Consider the following 21,480-nt stretch of genomic DNA (forward strand, 5'->3'; position numbering starts at 1 on the left):
TGTTTTCCCTCTCTGCTCAGGATGCCTCCTTTTATCTCTTTCATTTCATGTCTGTCACACACAATAAAGGCCATGTAGACTGACTGTACTACTGTACCTGGCACTGGTCCATTTGGCAGGATAGGTTGCAGGTGGCCATAAATGGGTTAGTTAGACCAGGGCACAGACAGCCTGGGACATTAAAAAAATCTCTCTCTCACACTCACTTCATAATGTTGGTGTTTCATCATGTTGTTTTTTTTTTTCTTTTTACATATGCAGCATAATTAATGTGCACGTGCTCCTCTCTCATTCCTCTTTGACCCTTATAAATATGCACCAAGGAGTGCTGGATTAGGGTCAAGTATCCTTTTCTAAAGCTCAGCGTGTGTGTTTGGGTGTGAGCGGACATTTGCATGCTCGAGTGTTTGTGTCTTAAATCCAGGCGGAGCAGAACCCGGCCCGCTGTAAGCCCAGGCATGTGTGATTTGTGTGATTGGGTTTAGACGGCGTTGGTCGGCGGCGACGTCTTGGGGGTCCAGATGACCGGATGCTCCACGGGCAACGCGCGCTGTCCTGCTAACAATATCAAGGTAAGACTACTCTGCCTGGACTCCTCACCAGCAGGTTCATCATATGCGATTTACTGTAATCAGTCCTCAGCTGTAAATTCATATCCAGCGAGTGTGTGAGATCTTTACATAGGCCTGGTGCATGTGTGTAACTGTTCAGCAACACCAGGAGGGATTTAGGAGATGAGGTGTTTTTTGTATTTTTATGTAAGCGTTGGATGGGAGTAGTTTAATTTCCTTTTGGGGCCTCTGATATCAAGGGTTCATCCTCATCTCTGTTATTAATCTCTTTTATGTGGATTTGTACTTTTCGAAGCTGCCAGATTTGTGACAAACTTTCAGTTTTTGGAGTAATGAATATGGAAGTAATTATCAGTAATGGGTTCATATTTCAACGAAAAGTGCGATGCACGCCAAATCAAAGCTTCTCGATGATTTTTAGCACCTCATGCATTCTTCTCTATTTTATGCTCTCAATCTTCGTGGCAGGTGTTTTGTAATACAGAATAAAGAATGATGTGGCTGTAACCTCTCCGATGGTAATGTGTGGCGTTGTTCAACAGGTCAGCTCTCGCTGCTCCCTCGAGGACATTAAGCTGCTCAGTTTTGAGAAAATCCCCAAATAATTAACACAAACATCAACTGCCCACAGATTATAACTCTGCCAAGTTTTAGTTGAATCTCACTGTTGTGGTTTCAAGGGAAATAGGAATAAGTGCTGCTTGCAGATTGCTGGGTTTCAACATCCTTTCATAGCAGTAAAGAATATCTAGGGTGGATAGCCTTTAGCCTAATAATCGCTAATCAAATAAATAATGAGGCAGTCATTTTTTTTCAGCCTTCCTGGAAAATATCTGCAACATCTCAAAGATGCTGTGTTCAATGTCACCAGGACATTTCTAAGGAGAGTCTTATTATGAACTGAACTTCATTTATTTAACCCATTGTACAAATATATATATTTCACCATCATAAACCAGAAAATAATGAGAACATATTTTTTGTCTCTTTTAGTTCCATTGCTAGCATTTATGCCCCAGACTGTTTCAGACTGTATTTTCGTGTTTATTTTAATAGTATAACTTCATAATGCTTGTAGCAGAATTTGCTGTTATTACCTAGCTGGTCATCTGTCCTTGGACACCTGTAGGACTGCCTTTTGTTTTAATGGCTGTGCCGCTTAACCAAGGGGAGCTTATGTCACCACTTGAGGTCGAAGTAAGAGGTCAAGCTCCTAAGTTGTGCTGGCAAAGTCTTTATTTGGCAGGAAGTGTTGGTCGTCTAGTAGTCAATAGAGCCTTTGTTTCCTAGTGGCAACATTTATCTTTGTCTTATAAACATGATATTATTATTTATTATCTTACTTCATTTGTGAAACTAAATCACACTGAAGACTCAGTTAGGAAAGTGTGAGGAAGTGAGAGAGTTTGTAACCTGTGTCCCAGCTGGAATTTAACCTGCGGCATTGTGACTACAGGCTGTGATGCACCATTCCAAGGGCCGCTTTTGTACTTTTCACCTTTATATTATTTTCTTTAAACACAGTTCTTTAAAACACACAAAAAACCCTTACACATTTAAAGTTTAGACATGGGTCATAGCATTTGAAAGCCTCTGTGTGTCACTGTAAGACATTGTTTCCACTGACGTATCAATGTCATTAAATTGCTGTATTAATTGATGCTTTTGGCACAGCTGACTAAAAGTATAGTTGATGTCTTGACCTGATCGTATTGTCAGCAAGCACTTCGTTTTCATCGTAGCACAGCGACAAGTATTTAGATGGACTGTTATTGGCCAAAATTTAGGTTGAGCAGTCCGACTACATTTCTGTGTTTTGAAACTTGTATTAGAGCTTATGAGGAGGGTTAGGAGTATTAAGTTAAAAGCACATATATGTATAATCACTCTGTGATTTCAAGAGAGAGCACAATAATAAGGTTATGATTTTCTTATGAAAATGTGTCTGCTGTTGAAAAAGCTGCAGTTCTGTCCGTTTTTATATTTGAAGAGGTGTCACTGAAGGGCTAAATCCAAATTTCTCACTCGCTGTACCAGTGTTCTTTGTGCTTGTGTCTGACGTATTCTGCTTAACGCGTAATCTCTCGGCTCCTAGATTACCACTTGTTACTTTATTGGATGACTTGGATTGCGATTTCCAAATTAAACTCAAACACAGAGGAGGTCAGAGGTTCAGACCAGGATAGAAAATGTGTTGATGCAGCCAAAAAGCAGACAAATCAAGCCAGGGGGTTGTGAATTAAACTGGTTTCTTTGTTTTGTAATAAGAAGAAGAAGTACAACAAAAATGAAAGCAAAGCCCAGTCACCCCTATAAACACTGAAACCTTAAAGGAAGGAAAGCCACTTAATTTGTGTTTGCACATCTGCTTATCAGGTCGCACATCAATCTGGAAAATAAAAAACCTGTTTTTCTCCTGGGAGTATGATTACAAAAGGTCCCACATTCTAGTTAAATTGTTTGTGCAGCACTGAAGGTTTTTGCCTCCCATTCCTGCCTGCACTGTTTATTTTTCAGTTAGCCAGGACTGAAGTTGGTGTGATGTCAGGAACCTATGAGAAACTATGGCTACTCTCACAGAGCTTAAAAAAAAACATAAAACCATAAAACGGTACAAACAAAAGGACTTCATTATTTTTTAGTGTTTTTGTCTCTTATTCAATGGGAAAATAATGTTGAAAAAGCAAATTTCTTCAAAGCCCAAATAATAAGTTTCTCTGACATTTTCTTTCTCATCTTTTTGTCTTATCTTTTTTATTTTTACAAACTTAAACTATTCTTTTTGGTTAAGTAAACACCAAATCGAAAGTATAATTTCCCCCCTTTCTTTCTGTGCTATCGTCTACTTTTACCCTTTATTACTGCAGCATCTTCTGCCAGGAAGTAACAGGCTTTGTTATGCATATTAATACTGAGCTGTGCTATGTTATTTTCATTATGTACAGCTATCAGATTGTGTTTTATTTGCCTTCATGTCAAATCTGCAAAACTGTGACACCACGTGTTCAGTGGGTTTCTGGGTTGATGCAAGACAAATGTTACGAATAACTGTCCTAAATATAATATTTATTTTAACCCGTGTCTCTCAACTTAGATTATTTTGGAAGATCTTTTATTGTGCCAAATATACTACGACGAGATAATGCTTAAAATATGCACTATAACTGACAGATGGATAATATACATCAATATTTAAGCTAGGTTGATATACAGCAGGGTATTGGCTTCTCACAAATCAGTGAGTAGCACATTGGTCCTAAGTTCAAATCTACTGTCCGGATCTATCTGCCTGTTGCTGTGTGGGTTCTCTTCACAGTCCAAAGACATGCACATTAGGTTGATTGGTGACTCTGAATTGGCCATATGTGGATGGTTGTCTGTCTGTGATAGACTGGTGACCTGTCCGGGCTGCTTTCTGCCTTTTGTCCTATGATAGCTGGGATGGGCTCCAGCCCAACCTGATGTGAGCCAGATAGTGGCACTAGTCCACAGTGCAAAAATATAGTCAAAGGTAATTTTGTCTTTACCTCGCTATTCATTTCTAATAAATTAAGTTAGTCAGAAAAACTGGCTGTTGGGTCCAATCTGATTGTTCATTTCTGTCAGGTATGTTCCGTTCAGATTAAAAGCTGAACAAAAGGAAGGTTGGCTAATAGTGTTGACTGTGTTCTACAGTCTAGAGTCCAAAATTATTCAGGAAACCCCCTGAGAGTTGCCAAAGCATACTGCACATTATTTTTACTCAAACATTCCTGTCGTCTAAGGTCCAGACTATAGGCTGTTAGAAGCTGGCACAGAGCCCAAAAGCTTTGAGTTGTTTTAGAGTAAGAGATACTCTGAGACCCTCTTTGGGATTCTTGGGGAAAAAATCAAAAAACAAAACCTACTTATTAACTTACATATGGTTCACCGGGAGTGGAGACTTTGCATTATCATATAATTATTTATTTAACACTTAAATAACACATATTGCTCAACCTCAGCTGTGTGAGTGCAGATATGGTTTATACAGCATGGGTGTGCGTGAGAAAGTGTTTGTGCATGCTTGTGCTTGTGTCTGTCTGCACTGCGTGTGAACATGACAGTGGTGGTAATGTTTAACCAAGATGGGACTTTTAATGCATTTCTTACAATCCCGACTTTTATTTTATTTAATATCAAAAATAAAAGCATATTTAAAAATTTGTTAAAGATAAATAAGTTCTCAGATGGTTTCATTCAAATAACAGAGAAACAACAAACTAAAATATTTATTATTTCTGACGATAACATAACTTTGTTTTTTTTATTCTTTACTTAATCATCTTATAAGCCCTCAGATTTATGTGCCCCCATCCACCCACACACCACCCAGGCAGGCTGGAAATGCACTTACATGTTGACATAACAGTATTGCAGAGCCAATATTTTTTTATTTTATATATAAGATGTGTTACTGAACACCGGTTGTTATGGGGTCTGCTAGTTTCTGTTTCTCACAACCTAACTTGATATGTAAAGCAGCTTTAATGAGAGTATTTAATACTTTTGAACTGTTGCTCAAGTAAACAAAAATGCTTAAGTTGCAGCAATAACCTGGGGGAGTATAGGTACAGAGAACACAGTTGGACTACCACAGCCTTGCACCAAGTACAGTAAGCAAGATGATTCAGCTGCTCAGAGACTCGGAGCAGCAAGCAGTGTTTAAGTGAAGCTTTTAATTCCAAAGATTGCTAATGCACTTTAAACACACAGAAGTCAGCTTGTGAATGAATCAAATATAGCATTCGACAGAAAGACAGTATCTCGTAAAATGTATATGAGATCAACTGTGCAGTCAAATTGGTTGGAAAACTTGTATGTATGCAACCGGGGTCAGAGCAGCAAAGACTGCATTTCTGCAGAACAGGTGCACGTTAGAAACTTTAGTAAAAAACCAGAAGACATTTTAGATTGACAAAATCTAAAAGTAAAAGTGGAAAGAGGGGGAGTAAAAGCACTGCAGCACAGCAGTGCTTTACCAGTGTAGTATGTTGGTGGTGGTGGTGTGTGTGTGTGTGTGTGTGTGTGCAGGTAAGACGTACCCTGACACAGAGCCCCACAATGCCAGAAGAACTACTCGAGGGTAGGACTTCCCCTGTCTGCACAGTGTGGCTGTGTTTGTGCTTTAATGACAGTTCTGCCATGACCATACCATGTTGGATCTGTGCTCCAGTTCATCATTTCTGTTTGTACTATCAGTGTATCAAAGCAAAAACTTGATACTGTGATGTGCAGGTCTGTGCTCGCCTAATGATTCTTTATTATCTTCTGTCTGATTGCATGCATCCATGTATCCATCTGTGCATACATCTGCACGGCTGTGCTTCTCTGAACCAGGCATGTGTGGAAGTGTGTGTGTGTGTGTGTGTGGAAGTGTGGTTGGTTGTGGAGTGAGTGAGAGAGAGGGACAACAAGGGAGGGAGAGAGAAAGAGAGAGAGAAAAATGAGAGAGGTTTGAGAGCTCAATGGGCAAACGCGGTGTCCTGATGTGCTAGGGCACGCTGTTTCTCTAGCAAGTTTTTGCCATTCCACGGGATTCTTTAAGTTTTGGGTAGAAGTTCTTGCTGCCGCTCTTCACATACGATTCAAGCGCCACATGTTCTTCTTGACCTCTTCTGTTGTCTCTAAAGGTAATGTATGCATGCGGGTTGAGTACAACCTACAACTTTAGATTTTTGGTTTGATTTGTAGTGCTTTTACTTCAAAAGTTAGTAAGATTGCTGCAGAGAGTGCTTTTGGTTTTAATTTGGGTTGTTTTATAATGTCTCATTAGTATTTTTCTCACATCTCGTATTCTTTCAGCCTATCGTTGCTGAAATCTTGATGTTGTCATCTCACCGTCTCTTTCTTTATTAAAAATGACTTTGTGAAACGGCAAGAGATTAAATAATTTCCTGTTGAGATCAGTGAATTTAAAGTTTGCACCACTGTATCAGTCTGTAGTGTTGATTTGTCTTTAACAATGGGTCTTCATGTATTTTTCATTATTATTTGTTTTTTGGGGGGGTGGGGGGGGGATTCCCTGGTGATGAAGTTTGTCTGCACATAGAGTCCAGACAATAGCATTATATTGAGACCTTTCCCATTGTTTTCCTTCACTTATTGTGAGATTGTGTGACAGCTGATACATTTTGTTGTCTTTATGAGGTAAGTGTAGCTGAGGAGAATTTTTTATTTTTTTTGTCTCATTTTATTCTCACGTCTTTGATGTCATGGTAGGTCAAAAACAGATTTTCCAGTGCGTTTTTTAAAATCGAGCAACACGCAGTACTTCTTTAACACTGGTGAGGATTCACATGGAAGTTATTGTGATGAAGAAATTTGGGGCTTTTTCGCTAGAAATTAAAAGTGTGGTTTGCAAGAGGAGAAGAAAAAAGTTTGAGTGGAGAGGAAGCGATCCATTGTTTCTTTTTGTGCTCGAGTCCATGTAGTTGACGGCGTCCTTTGTTGTGTGGTAGTCAGATGTCGGTGAGGAATGAATGTCGTGCAGTGTACAACTGCTGGACACTCGTTGTTCATTAAGGTAATGGCATTCCATGTAAATTGTGTCTTCCCACATTTTACAGTTCATTACTAATTGGGCTAACACTATAAACAAACTAATCCACTTTTGAACAGATGTCATAGTTTGACCCATCGCTCATGTGAAAGCATCTTGGATTATTCGAATCAGAATTTAATTTCTAGTGCAAAACAAAAAAAAGAACAAAAAAAAACAGCTTTAGGAGATGTGAGCTTTATGATGTGGTTTATGATGAATTCATAGAACTGTTTGCACCTTGAGATTGAATTACATGTTTAGTTTTATTTGCCCGAGTCCTGTTTTGCATGAGTAAATTTAAAAAAATAGAATTTGCATTCGAAAAAAGATAAAAAGTTGGTTCTCATGCTGCGCAAGTCTTGTTTTTCAGCTTAACCTTTATTTTCTTGTAAAACTGCTAAACATATTTCAGCGCCACAGCAACCAAAGAACAACCTGTTGAGCTTTGCCCAGTGTTTGTTGTTGCTATGAAAATTAGAGAGCATCTTTTCTAGCGCATGTCCACAGATGCTCTTTTGTTTTTCTTTTTTTTCTTCCCCCTTTTTTTGTGTGCATTTCCTGCCTTCAAATGTGCTGCTGGCACTGGTATTTAGATTCTCTAATTTCTTCCCAGTTTACTTTGGTCAGATAAGCATCAAAACACGTTATGCAACTGATAGCGTAAAATGAGAAACAGAAGTAGAAGGCTCCGGTAAGTGAATCGACATGTCGCAGCAGAAACCCCTCAGTTTCCTCTGTTCCTAGGATTTATCCTCTTATTCATTATCATGTAAAACAAGACTCTGTCCTGTTTTGTTTTGGGGTTGTTTTTTTTTACAGCCATTTTCGTTTTTATTGTCTCATCCAGAAAAAGCAAACTGCCCTGAGGACTGCTCTGTTTTTATTTAGGTTTACTGCAAAGTAATTAAAAAAAGATCAGCTCTCATCCTGTGATTTACCCGTGTGTTTCCCCTCTGTGTGTTGCAGTTTGCACCATCACTGTGGGCCTCAGAGGACGAGCTGTTTGTGGAATAGATCCAAGATTCTTGTAACTTTTCTGCTAGCCACATCCTGTTCAAACACATCTCTCTCCTCTCGTATACCCTCCTCTGTCTGTCCTGCAGCCCGCTCTTATTCCCTCTTGCTCAACAGACCCTTACACATTTCAGTCCTCTCCCCACATACACACCCCCTCAATCTGGCCCCTTTCTCTTCTTTTAGCTTTCATTTCCCGTTCCTTATCTCCTTTACCTGCATGAGAAGGACAGTCTTCCCCAGTCTTGTCCCAAACTCTCACTACACCCCTCTCCTAAAGCTTCTTTTCCACTAATGGGCACCATATCAGACAGCAGCACCACATTCCCTTCATTGTCACTGAGAACCTCTCTCCACCCCTAACTACCTTGCCAACACGAACATCAACACAATCCAATGGAGACAAAAGATATGATGATGACGAGCATGCTGACAATGGACAAAGGGGAGAATGAGGGAGAGAGGGACAAGGAGAGAGAGGACATGGGGGGAGAAGATGATGGGACACAACGTGAAAATGGCAGACTTATGCTTGCTGATGGGCTTGCAGACAGAGGTCCCAAAAGCATGACATCTGGCTCTGGCCAGCAGGTGTCCAATGGCTTCACAACATCCACCCCTCAGAGCCCCAGGGAGAGCCCAGGAACTGCAGCTTGCGCTGCGGGTACAGCCTCAGGACCCGGAGGCGGTACTGGATCCTCAGCACCTCTGGGAGGCCTAAGGACTCTGATGGTCCAGCAAACAAGCTTGGACAGGCCCAGAGAAACCTGGAGCAAGAAGATGGACTTCCTTCTGTCTGTGATTGGCTACGCCGTGGACCTGGGAAATGTCTGGCGCTTCCCATACATCTGCTACCAAAACGGAGGAGGTGAGGAAGCAAAACATGTTTGGAGGGGAGAAACGTGTCGAAGGGGGGAGAATGAGACATAAAGTGTGGTGGAATGGAGAGAGAGATGACACGTCAGATCCCAAGCTAAAGCAAACAGGATTTGAAGGATTAGACAGAAGAAAAGGCTCTTTCAAACTCACTGCTGTGTATTCTGTAATTCACATTATGTGTTTTATATGTGACAGCTGAAGTCGGTCGACTGCTCTCGAGCTTTGCCGTTATTAAAGACTGAGTTAGATTAGGATGATTTGTGGTACTTCCCAATAAATGCTTTAATAGCTTACAAGGAGTGCCCCAATTAACAAAGTTGTGTACTGATAAATGCTTTGATGTAGCTTATTTCTTGCGCAATCGGAGGTACAAAAAGGTATGTCTTCACAAAGTCCACGCTTGTGTCTGCCCTGCTCTTTCACTAGCCGATCCTGGCGGCAAACACAACCTCTCTTTTTATTGAATTTGCAATAATAAAGCCTTTGCAATTTCCTGTGTTCTGTGTGTGAGTGTGTGTGCCTCACAGAGCGAGGCAGAGATGAAGACTCGGGACACACTTGATAGAGGCAACAGTATTAATTGTGTTTTTTTCAGTGTCTTTCTCCTTGCTTAATAACCTGTCTCGCAGGCAGCTGCTCAATCAGCCCTTATCTTTGCTTTCATGTCACAAAGAGGCACAAGCACCGTCCCGTCCACACACACAAATGCAACACATGCACATGGAAATAAGTTTACAATCAGATAGCAAGAAGGAGAGAGCGATGTGTTATCAAACACCCCGCAAAAGCCGAAGAGTCGGAGATCTGGCTGCCGTCCTGATGTTCTTCTGCTCATCTGTGTTAGGCCTTTAATTTTATTACTTTCATATTTTAGAACAAAGCCAACATCAACGTCGAGATCCTTTATGATAGGATTTTAGCAAAAATAACTCCAGAAAGCATACAGCAGTGTTGTTTTTGAATAGATTGAGCTATATAAATAATAAGCTTTGGCACCTGTTAGGATTTTTACAGAGTGTTCTTAAATGGTGTGTGAAAGAGCTCAGTTTCTCTTGAGTGTAGTTGGCTTCTTACTGTTTTCCCACAACATGTGTTCATTGTCACGCATTTATTCTCCCTCCCAAATTTCTCCAACGTCTCTGTCCAGGTGCCTTTTTGCTGCCCTACCTGTTGATGGCAGTGTTCGGAGGGGTGCCTCTGTTTTACATGGAGCTAGCGCTCGGTCAGTTTCATCGCAGTGGCTGCATCTCCATCTGGAAACACATCTGTCCCATCTTCAAAGGTAACAGCGAGGGGTGTACAGAGAGAGAACCGATTATAGGGAGAAAGTCAAAAGCAACAGCTTGGACGAAACGTGGAAGAAGATAACTTTAGAGGGACTGGAAAGTTAGAGGTAGGAAAACCAAAAAAAAAGACGAAGAAGGAGTTTCAAATCATCCAAGTCCAAGAGACAGCTCATTTAACCTCCCTGCCCCCCCACCCTTGAAGAGCATCCCTAGTTTCCTGTACCTCTAGTGAGATGTTCTGACTCTCTGTTATGGAAATTGTCACATTTTAATGCCAAATGCCAGATGCTCAGAAATTTGATAGTATGTAAACTGTCGTTGTTTGGAAATGTCACACACTCACCCAAAGGGAACCTGAATTAGCTTGAAAAAATAACCCACTGATGTCTGTGAGTGATGTAGGCAGTGAGTGATCTGGTGTTACTTATGTATTTATTTGCTTCAACTCACCCAGGGATAGGCTTTGCCATCTGTATCATAGCCCTCTACGTAGCCTTCTACTACAACACCATCATGGCCTGGGCCTTGTACTACCTACTGTCATCTTTCCGGCCCACTTTGCCTTGGTCCACCTGCACCAACCCCTGGAATACAGCCAACTGTAACCGCTACATGTCCTCAGACCACAACGTGTCCTGGTCCAACACCTCTACGTCCCCTGCCGAGGAGTTCTATACGTAAGTGCATGTAAGTCAGATGTAGTGGCATAGGGGGAGCTCTACGCAGGAGGGAGACGTCAGGTGAAGGGAGGATGACTTCAATTCCAGGGTTGGTTCTGGTGTGTGCGACAGATTCCCCACCATCATCCCCTAAAAACCCACTTCCCTTACTGGTGGTGAAAACAGTGCAGGGAGACTTCATTAGTATTTCGGAGTACGAATGACTGATTGGAGATTCTTTATGAGTGCATAAGTAATACAGAAGTATGAACCGCCCCTTTAGGAGCAGGTGAGAGAGTTTTTTAAGTACTGGATTATGGGAAAATATAAAGTATCAGAGAAAAGTAATGCTTGGTATTAGCCAGTAATAAAATATAAGTCCTCCAAGAGTTAACCAGGTTTTAATGTGCTGTTTTTTCAGCGATTAAGTCAGGGTCTTTTGAAAAACAATGTCTCTGTTATTCTTGACTGTTCTGGGTCTGTGCAGTCAACGGGCTCAGTCTTATCAGCACAGCGTCTGACTGCTGAGACAGATTCAGGGTTGACGCAGAGTTGACTTTTCCTAACGCAGGTTTAAAAGTAACAGATTCCACAACTCAGTCTGGCGCCAGAATTTCCTGTTTTTTAGCACAATTCATGTCTCAGTTTTTTCATTTGAGCTCCTGGTGCTTAACCTGTGCCCACACACTGACCTTACAGTTTGTTTCTGACTTCTTTTTTTTTTAGCTTTTAAGAAAGTTGCGATAAAGTTTGTCTAAACCCTTTTGAATAGTAATAGTCTTGTCTTACGTACTGATGGTTTTCTTTCTTTTCTCGCTGGTCCGCTCATATCACATTTCCTTCTTTCCGTGCTCTTTCCTTTTCCTCTGCTTTCCTTAATGTTCCAACATTCCCTTGTCTCCAATCCCATATTGTTTTTGTCTTTTATCCATTACTTCTGCATAATATGCCCTTCCCTTCCTGCTTGCTCTCCTCCTCTTCCACTTCCTACACTTCTTCACCTCTACTCAGTTACTTTTTAGCTCCTGTCCTCTCGTGTCGATTCATCTGCATAAAATGTCTTCCTTGTCTCTCCTCTTTGCATTTCATTCAACCTCAACTTTCAACACAAACGCCCTTTCTTGTTTTCTCCTTCCAGCCGGCAGGTGTTGCAGGTCCATCTCTCCCCAGGTCTGCACGAGTTGGGCTCTATCAGCTGGCAACTGGCTTTATGTCTGCTCTTCATCTTCACCATTGTTTACTTCAGCATCTGGAAAGGAGTCAAGACGTCTGGAAAGGTAGCTGAAGGGGTGCCTGCATGGCTGATGGGGGGTGTCAGTTAGAGCAGATGGATGGATTGATGGATGGAGACATATGGACAGAGGGAAAAAAACAGCAGTTATCCTGTCCTCTCTTTACCCTCATTATATTCATCATTGAGTGTAGAAAAGTTGATTAGAAAGGAATGAATATCAGAACCTAGCTAAGGCAATATAGGACCATTTTTAGACATAAAGTTCATGCCCTTATGTTCAGATAAAGGAGTAAAACAGACTGGTAGAAATAGATTTATACTGTAAATCCTACATTTTTATTTTTTATTTAACCTTTACTTATACAGGTAGTCCCATTAAGACCCAGTGTCTCATTTACAAGAGAGACCTGCTCCAGACAAACATGTTAAAATTGCAACAATAATATTTTAAAAAAGAAGCTAAATATGTCTAATGTGCATAGTCATACTAAAAACAAGTTTGAAATCTGAAAGTGAAATCAATTGAGAGAACTTCAAATCCTTCTGCAATGTATTGCATGAAGACGGGACAGAAAAGGAGAATACCTTCTTCGCAAGCTCTGTACGAACTGGTGGAACGGTGAATGTGATGTCCGGAGACCCCAGTCTAAACTGTTTACGTAACATGTACTCTGATAGGGCAGTAAACTAGAAATAGATTCATAGATAAAATGATACCAATGAACATCCTTGCGTAAGACCAATGAGGACCAGTACAGTGGTGTTTTAAAGGTTTACAATCAGTCATAAATCTTAGTGCTCCATGATAGACAGAATCCAAAAGATGAAGAGTGAGCAGAGGCATTCATATAAATTATGCCACCATAATCCAGGAAGGGTAAAAAAGTGGCAGCAACAAGCCTTTTCCTTGCCATGAAAGAGAAACATGATCTGTTTCTGAAAAAGAACCTCAGTTTCTTTAATAGATGGTCAATGTGTGGCTTGAAGAAAAGATTTTCATCAATCACACTAGCTAGGTATTTGTATGAGGCCACAGTTTCAATAGAAATGGCTTGAGCAGATAGAGAATGAAGTACTGCCGGCACCCTCTTTCTGTTTGAGAACAACATGACTAAGTCTGAGCTGACCCAGCTGAGACTGAATACTATCAAAAGCTAGATGTAATTGTTTGAAAACCATGTCAATGGTACGAGCACAGCGATAAATAATTGTATCATCTGCATAAAAACGAACAGATGCATCTAGATTCTGTGCAACACGGTTGACATAAATAGTAAATAATATAGGCCCCCGGACAGAACCCTGCGGCACTCCATTAGTGACATTTAAAAAAACTGGAAGATTGAGCTGCACACACTGCTTACAGTCCAAACGATAATTGGAGAACCAGTCAAATGCTCGGACTGAAAGGCTTATTTCCAGTAATCTCTGACCTAAAATACCATGGTCAACAGTGTCGAAAGCCTTTGATAGATCAATAAAAAGAGCTGCACAGTAGTTCTTGGCTCAGCTATGATATTTGCTGCCACGCGCAAGAAGAAGGGACAAAGACTGTCAGGACCGGCCAATTTTTTGTGCCGCGGCTCTTCAAAGCCTTACATACCTCTTCTACCATGAAAGGTGTAAAGAAAAGAGTGTTAGTAACCGATCTGCTAGCAAAGTTGTATGCAGGAGGTTTACCATCAGATACTGTGCTAAACAAAGAACAAGAAGCAACAAAGTGTTTGTTTAAAAAATTGAGCATTTCAGTTTTGTCTGACACAGGAATGAAGTCAATAATTAAGTGAAGAGGTAGCTCTGAGGAATGAGAGCTGGCAGGGAGAGACTTTATAGTTTGCCAAAACCTCCTAGGGTCGTTTATACTGTCAGTGGTTAAAGTCAGAAAGTACGCTTCCTGATGGAGGCAGTAAACTGTAAACTGATTACGCAGCTGACAAAAACATAGCCAATCATCATCGGATCAGGATTTTCTCGCAGTTGCCCAGGCCTGGTTTCTCTCATGTAGGAGGCCAGCCAGTTCCGAATTGAACCAGGGCCTGACCTGGCAAAAAGGGGCATGTTTGTCCACAAAATAGATAAAACTCTCTTGGAAATATTTCCAAGCTAAATTGCCAATGTCAGTCATTGTAATACGACCCCAGTTAAAACTGAATAAATCGTGAAGAAAAGCTTACTTTTGGTGTTTCTCCCAGCACCAGCTATGCAGTGATCACTCAGGTCCTTGGCAAAAACTGCCAATGTGGAAAACTTCTGTGGCACATTGTATAAATAAAGGGTCTATAAGAGAAGATTTATCTGGGGATTTGGAATTAAGGTGCATGGGGCTTTGAATAAATGGAGTTAGACTTAAAAACAAGCAGTGTGCCTTAAAATAAACAGAAACAGAAGAAAGACAGCCCCAATTAAAATCACCTACCAGAATGATTTCATTTAAATTCAATTCAGATAAAAGTTGAACCAGAGAAGGTTACGTGCTGGGGTAAGCAGATGGAAGCCGATAGCAGCCAACAACTGTCATGGACTGATAGAACAGATTAATAGTTAAGGTCAAGATTTCAAATTGCTTAGGTGCCTTTTCTGGAACGGTCAACTGCTACGTCTTTATCCAGTATAGCTTTGGATAGCCAAGTCACAGAAACAACATTATATCAGCACCAGTTGAAGGGGCCCAGATTCTAATCATATCCATCTTACGAAGCACTCTATGCTGGTGTCTAATCTGCTGGTGTTTCACATACAGCCAGAAGCCCAGGGTTAGGTTGAAAACCAGATAATAATCATCTCCAGTGCAGATGTCACACAGCCTATAACCACTAGTCGTGAGTCTAAGCGGTTTAGTTTGCTGCTAGCATGTCCTCCAGGACTTCATTCTAGGGCAAAACAGGGCCAGGTGCAAAGCCCCTGCAATGGCCAGGAAGGGTGACAGCTGCCCAAAGAGCATAGCATTAGATCCGATCGACAGGGGAGAACACTGAACATTGCCTGAAGGTGCAGGCCCTAGCGGCAACCAGCGGTCTAGCGTGTCAAACCCCGGGGATCCTGGGCAGCAGCTGACCCGCTAGCTGCTGTCAGCTGTAGCTCACTCGTCCGCTGCTGTCAGCAGTGTGTCTAATGCTGTCTAATGCTATCTATTGTACAGTAACGTAGTCAGTGAACGCAGAGTGGACCACAGAGACACTTTTTTAAGCACATAAAGGTTTATTAAAATTAGAGTAAAAAAGGTTCTTTGCTTTCTGTATTAGGTAGTTTGGGTGACTGCTACCTTTCCCTATTTGGTCCTCCTGATCTTGCTCATCCGTGGGGCCACCCTGCCCGGGGCCTGGAGGGGTGTCGTCTTCTATCTCAAACCTGACTGGGAGAAGCTGCTTTCCACTACTGTGAGTCTGTTGGTTCAGTGTGACAAGGTCCATCATCAACATATGTAGCGAGCTCAGATCCTGCCCTCTTTCTCTTATTCGTCAATCATTTCTAAACGCGTGTCCTTCACTCCCATCATTATTTGTCATCACTTTACCTCTCACTCTCTCAAAGGTCTGGATTGATGCAGCAGCTCAGATCTTCTTCTCTCTGGGTCCAGGATTTGGCGTGCTCCTTGCCTTTGCCAGCTACAACCCGTTTCACAACAACTGCTACAAGTAAAAACTTTTGTTAATGAGTTCATAAATCAGTGACGTCTGTTTGCTTAATGTCAAAATGCTACTCTGTGTTTACTGAAGTTCAGCAGAAATGTTTTATCTCTCAAATCCTTTATTTAACATATATGTCACCATGAATATTGACATATCTTTATTGATGAAATTACCAGAAGGTTAAATCCTTTCGGTAGGCGCTTTAACTTTGTCATCTTTCTGCTAAACACTTGTTTCCTCTATCAGAGATGCGTTGGTCACCAGCTCGGTTAACTGTCTGACGAGCTTTCTGTCTGGCTTTGTCATCTTTACTGTGCTGGGCTACATGGCTGAGATGAGGCAACAGAATGTGGACGCTGTGGCAAAGGATGCAGGTCGGGCCCCGCACCAACACACTGCAAGAAGTTCTTTCTCCAAACTGAAGTTGTTGGAAATTTATTCAGAATAAACGACTGAATCTCCGATGTTTGTTGGTGGAAGTTTGGATGGCATATAAATACCAGGTCTCACTTTTTTTCTCTAGGTCCCAGTCTGTTGTTCATCATTTATGCAGAAGCCATTGCAAACATGCCTGCTGCCACCTTCTTTGCCATCATCTTCTTCCTCATGATCATCATGTTGGGTCTGGATAGCACGGTTAGTTTTCCGATGACTCATTTTAGTATTAAAGTCAGTCAACATTCTTTAAGGTTTGCTCCTCGCATTTAGGGGCGATCGTGGCTCAAGAGTTGGGAGGTCACCTTATAATCAGAAAGTTGCTGGTTCGAGCCCCGGCTTGGACAGTCTCGGTCATTGTGTTCTTGGGCAAGACACTTCACCCGTTTGCTTACTGATGGTGGTCAGAGGGCCCGGTGGCGCCAGTGTCCGGCAGCTCTGCCTCTGTCAGTGCGCCCCAGGGTGGCTGTGGCTACAATGTAGCTGCCATCACCAGTGTGTGAATGGGTGGATGACTGGATGTGTAAAGCGCTTTGAGGTCTTTAGGGACTATTAAAGCGCTATACAAATACAGGCCATTTACTATTTAATCTAAAATATTCACTTGTTGCCTAACTCCCAGTTCTTGGGGATGTTTCATATTTGTCTTCTTATAAAAGGGAATGCCTCTTTTTCTTTGACTGTGATTTCACAGTTGTGCTCATTTCTCCTTCAACGCACTGGGCATTATTTGTCCTCTGTGTTCAATTTTGAATAACATTCAGTGAAAACAAAGTGATAAGAGTTTCATATCACTATTGTGTGATGGTCTCGTCTCCATAAACCTTTGTTTATCTGCTCGGAGGCAGCCAGGTGGAGAGATCCGTAAGCTCTTATCACGAGCTGATAATCACTGTAGAACCTTCAACGGGGATGCTATGCTGTTTGATTTTATGACTGAGGATATTACTGCAAAATATGTCGGTGTACATGACCTCGAGTTGGAGCAGTTCAACACCAAGTCCAGAAGCAAAGCTGTGTATCTTTGCAGCATTTGCAAGATGAGACGAACAGCACATAACACAGATGTGAAATTTTCACATACATGACATATAGCTGCCCTAACTTTCTTTTCCTTCTGCCCCATCTTAGTAAGTAAGTTTATTTATATAGTGCTTTTTAAGATAAAACCCGTCAGAATGTGCTTTACAAAGGTATTGAAAACATGGTCAAATAAACACACCTGACCTTATTTTCCTCATCTTGATGTTTTTCTTTTTGACCCCAGTTTGCAGGCTTGGAAGGAGTAATCACAGCTATGCTAGATGAGTTCCCTCATTTGCTGGTTAAGAGACGAGAGTGGTTCGTCTTTGGCCTCGTGTGTGTGTGTTACCTTGGAGCTCTCTCTACACTTACATATGTAAGTATATTTGGGAATAATCACATCACTGTCAAAAGAGAATGCAAGTTACCAACAAAAGATTTCATTATTCAGTCTCCATAATTTCCCAAATTCACTCAGTATATATCATAAGATTATAAAAACTTGCTTACACTGGTAAAATAAGCTTGAATTTTGCTGCTCTGTTTTTATGCAGCGTATTGTGTCGCAGTTACCAATCTGCTGAAAATCAGATTAGAGCAGCCTCAGTAATCCATGTATCTCCAGCCCTCATTAAAGTAAGACAGTGACCACCACAGATTTCTGCTCAATTAAACACTCATTGTCTTAGGCTTGGCAGACGAACACTGTTTCACAAGTTGCATAAGTCATTCATAGAAAATGTTTCCGAAATAACTCTCCTCCTGTTCGTCCGTGTCGTGTCTCAGGGAGGAGCGTACGTAGTGAAGCTGTTTGAGGAGTACGCTACGGGCCCTGCAGTCATCACTGTGGTGCTGCTGGAAGTCATTGCGGTGTCCTGGTTCTACGGTGAGTGGTTATTTTTGTGGCGATGGTGGAAATTTGTGACTTTAATGAGAGTCGCAGTGTGAATAAGTGATAAAAATACAGTGTAAAGTATAGTTCTGAGCGTCATTTGTGGCACAGCTGCCTTGTCAGTTCACATAGAAGAAATGAGACAAATGTTCGCTGTTGATATTTGGCTCTGAGGTGTTTCGTGTGTCTGTGTGCGTTCTGCAGGCACCAACCGTTTCTGCAATGACGTGCAGGTCATGCTTGGTTTTTACCCGGGTTGTTTCTGGAGGGTCTGCTGGGTGGCCATCTGCCCCTGCTTTCTGCTGGTCAGTGTCATGCACAGCATTTGCACACTTACACTAAGTTGTATTAGTTGCTGGAATTAGCAGTTTGAAGAGTAAGCCCTTGCAGGTAAAATAGTTTTAGCAGCTGTCATTTGCTTTTTAGCTGACATGCCCGGTGGTCAGATTTACCTTTTATATTTCATTCTTTTATTATGTCTGATCTCTGATTTGTTCCCTTTCTCAGTTCATCATCATCAGCTTCTTGGCCTTCCCTCCAGAGGTCAGGTTGTTTGAGTACCAATACCCACCATGGACCACTGTCCTGGGCTACTGCATCGGGGTGTCGTCATTCATCTGTGTGCCCGCCTACATGGTCTACCACCTGCTCAATGCTAAGGGCACATTCAAACAGGTGCAGAATTTCTGAATTCTCTCCTAACTCTGTTTTTCTCCATCTATCCCGTCTCCTCTCCTGACCAACTGATATTTCTGGAACAACAAAGGATTGCTTCTGGCCCTTTTCTTTTCCATGCGCTGCCAGGTTTAACTCCTGTGAACACATGACTGGAGATCAAAGGAACAAGGTGGAGGCCCGGGCCAGAGATTAGCAAGAAAAAAAGCAAATAGAATAGGCGACCAAACACGCGCGCACACACACACCCTGCAGCGGATGTGTAGCCTGTCACGTTGCTGTAACTGAAAGGTGACCGGACGCCGTCCGTCAGCAGCGCTGCAGCATCAAAAAACAAATCAGTCATCAAATTGTGTTCACCAGACACATACCAGGTGTTTTGCATAACACCTTGTAATGCACATTATGCATTGTGAATGCAGAGCGAATGCAAAAGTCTGCATCGTTATCGTCATCACTGATATTAAAATCTTGTTAAACCCTGTGTGAGGGGTTGACAGAAGGGAGGAGGGCATCAAAGAGGCCGCTAGACAGACCTTCTGTACCTGTCGCCCTGTATTGACTCTGCTGCCAGAGCGCACAATGACACCGACACAGATCGACAATCACAAGTCATGTTTTTGTGTACATGTGAACGGAGATGGCGAGCGTGTAAGTGAAATGTGACAAAACAGGTGGCTGTGTTTTATCAGTAATCGAAGGTGTTTTGTGTTCTTCTACATTGTTTCAGAACAAAACAATATGACAAATATGCTCTTTTTAAGATCTTAATTCAAGCAGTGTATAGTTTACCAATAGATACTTCTTGATGTTTTTTTTGGCAGGGTAACTAATAATGATACCATTGTCACTACTAAAACTGCTCTGTTTACTCTATATGTCACTATGTCATATATGTCTTTTTTCTTCTCTGTCTCTTTTTTACTCTTTATCCACAGCGTCTGTTAAAAAGCATCACTCCAGTGCCCAGCGGGGACAGCCACAGAGATTTTATTGTCACAAATGCAGTCTGACCAAACCCTGACCAAAAGAAAGGTGCAACTCTACCTACCTGGAGTGCCCTCTTCTGGACATACTGCAAAACTACAGGACAAGGGGGCTACCTTTCACCGTCTTTGCCTCTTTTCGTGCATCTCCTACACTCGTTCCAACCAAGATGTAGAAATTTGAACGGAGTTAGATGAAGCCAGGCGTTAGTTGATATGTCTAGCTTGGTTCAGATCGGATCCTTGTGCGGTTTTTTGTTTTTTCTTCTCAGTTTTGCAGAATCTCTGTGGTCACCTTCTTATTTCTGTCCCACCTAAAAGGGGTCACCAGAGTCACTCAGTGACCAGGTTTTTCTTCAGGTCACCCAGCTCTAACAGTAATTTTATATAATAAGTGATAAGTATGACACAATTTCTTTGATGTAGACAGTAAAACGTGAACCCAAACAGGAGATACTGTACAATGAACTCAGTCAGCGAAGGCCAGATAAATACATTACAGTCCACTCTGCTCTGACTGTTAATGGTTTTATTTTTATTTAATGCTGTTAAGTTATGCATTCTAATATGTAGCAAAATTCAGGTATCTTTTACATCTGTTACTGAAGCCAAATATATGATATCTGTTCTGTTCTTGTTTCTAAAGCCGTTTCAATATTGTCGTGGTTTTGTTGTGTTAACTGTCAGCCTGTGTTTATTTGGTGGCATCTTGGCGGAAGGACAGATCTGCAATGAGGTTCCTACACTGTGAAACACTGTCTGGTAGTGGTATGAATGTGTACGTTTGTGACTGTGTGTGGTCATGTAAAAGAGAGACTGTTATAATAACCAGTGGAAAGTAACCACTTGTATTCATTCTTGTAACTGCAATATAACACAAGTTTATTTTACAATGTAGTAGTACTGTCGTTGCATCTTTCACCACACATTACCAGACTCAGTGCCGATGGTCTTTGTTTAATTACACTCACGCTCTGCCGTCATACTGTGCAACTGTCAGTAAGAGAAGCCAAATATGGATCAGAGCTAATACCATCACCAGTATCACAGTCTGAAAGTCAGCGTTACTGCCATTTACTTTCTACCAAAAAATCTGTGTGCCTGTGTGTGTGCGTGCATGCATGCTCCAGAGAGTATCTGTGTGTATGTAGGAGCAGGAGTTAAAAATATGGCGAGTACTGTACATGTACATGTGTATTTACTAGTCAGTCTGGTATTAATGTAATCCTGTGAATGCCTGTCTCCTCCTCATTCTCCCGTTGACGTGCGAATGTGTGCGCGTGTGTATGTGTGTGCGCACGTGTGTGTGTACACCTCAGGTAGTATGTTGTACGGGTTAGAGGTGTTCAGCCCCTTTATGTGTGCATGCAGTGGTGTGTATGTGTCCTGTGCTACAAATGTGTGTGTGCGTGTGGGTGGGTGTCTGTGACGTGCTCCTGTTGTCTTGTTAAATGCCAAAACATCTTATGAAGAAATTAAACTCCCTCTTGCCTCGCTCTCTCGTACCTCTCAAGCTTATCTGCGATCCTTATATGTCAATAAAAGACTATTGAGACTACAACTGTATAGAATAAAGATATATATATATATATATATATATAAATATATATATACAAATAAATATATGGGAAATA

At 41.6% G+C, this 21,480-nt stretch overlaps 1 protein-coding gene across 2 annotated transcripts; it reads left to right on the top strand.

Moving 5' to 3' along the window:
- On the top strand, positions 1 to 21,480 carry slc6a4a (solute carrier family 6 member 4a). Of its 2 annotated transcripts, none has more exons than XM_005939582.3 (14): positions 1 to 572; positions 8,101 to 9,016; positions 10,175 to 10,309; positions 10,768 to 10,990; positions 12,111 to 12,249; positions 15,449 to 15,583; positions 15,738 to 15,841; positions 16,082 to 16,209; positions 16,359 to 16,471; positions 17,538 to 17,669; positions 18,080 to 18,179; positions 18,390 to 18,490; positions 18,693 to 18,860; positions 19,799 to 21,480. In XM_005939582.3, exons 2-14 carry the CDS (start codon positions 8,545 to 8,547, stop codon positions 19,871 to 19,873), a joined length of 2,025 nt encoding a protein of 674 aa, XP_005939644.1. In that variant the 5' UTR covers positions 1 to 572; positions 8,101 to 8,544; the 3' UTR covers positions 19,874 to 21,480. The 2 variants fall into 2 exon arrangements, with proteins under 2 accessions (XP_005939644.1, XP_005939648.1); XM_005939586.2 differs by lacking the exon at positions 1 to 572 and adding an exon at positions 6,024 to 6,223.

This window comes from Haplochromis burtoni, unplaced genomic scaffold, assembly GCF_018398535.1.
Source record: "Haplochromis burtoni strain Fernald_Lab_line unplaced genomic scaffold, NCSU_Asbu1 Contig_270, whole genome shotgun sequence".
Classification (NCBI taxonomy): Eukaryota; Metazoa; Chordata; class Actinopteri; order Cichliformes; family Cichlidae; genus Haplochromis; species Haplochromis burtoni.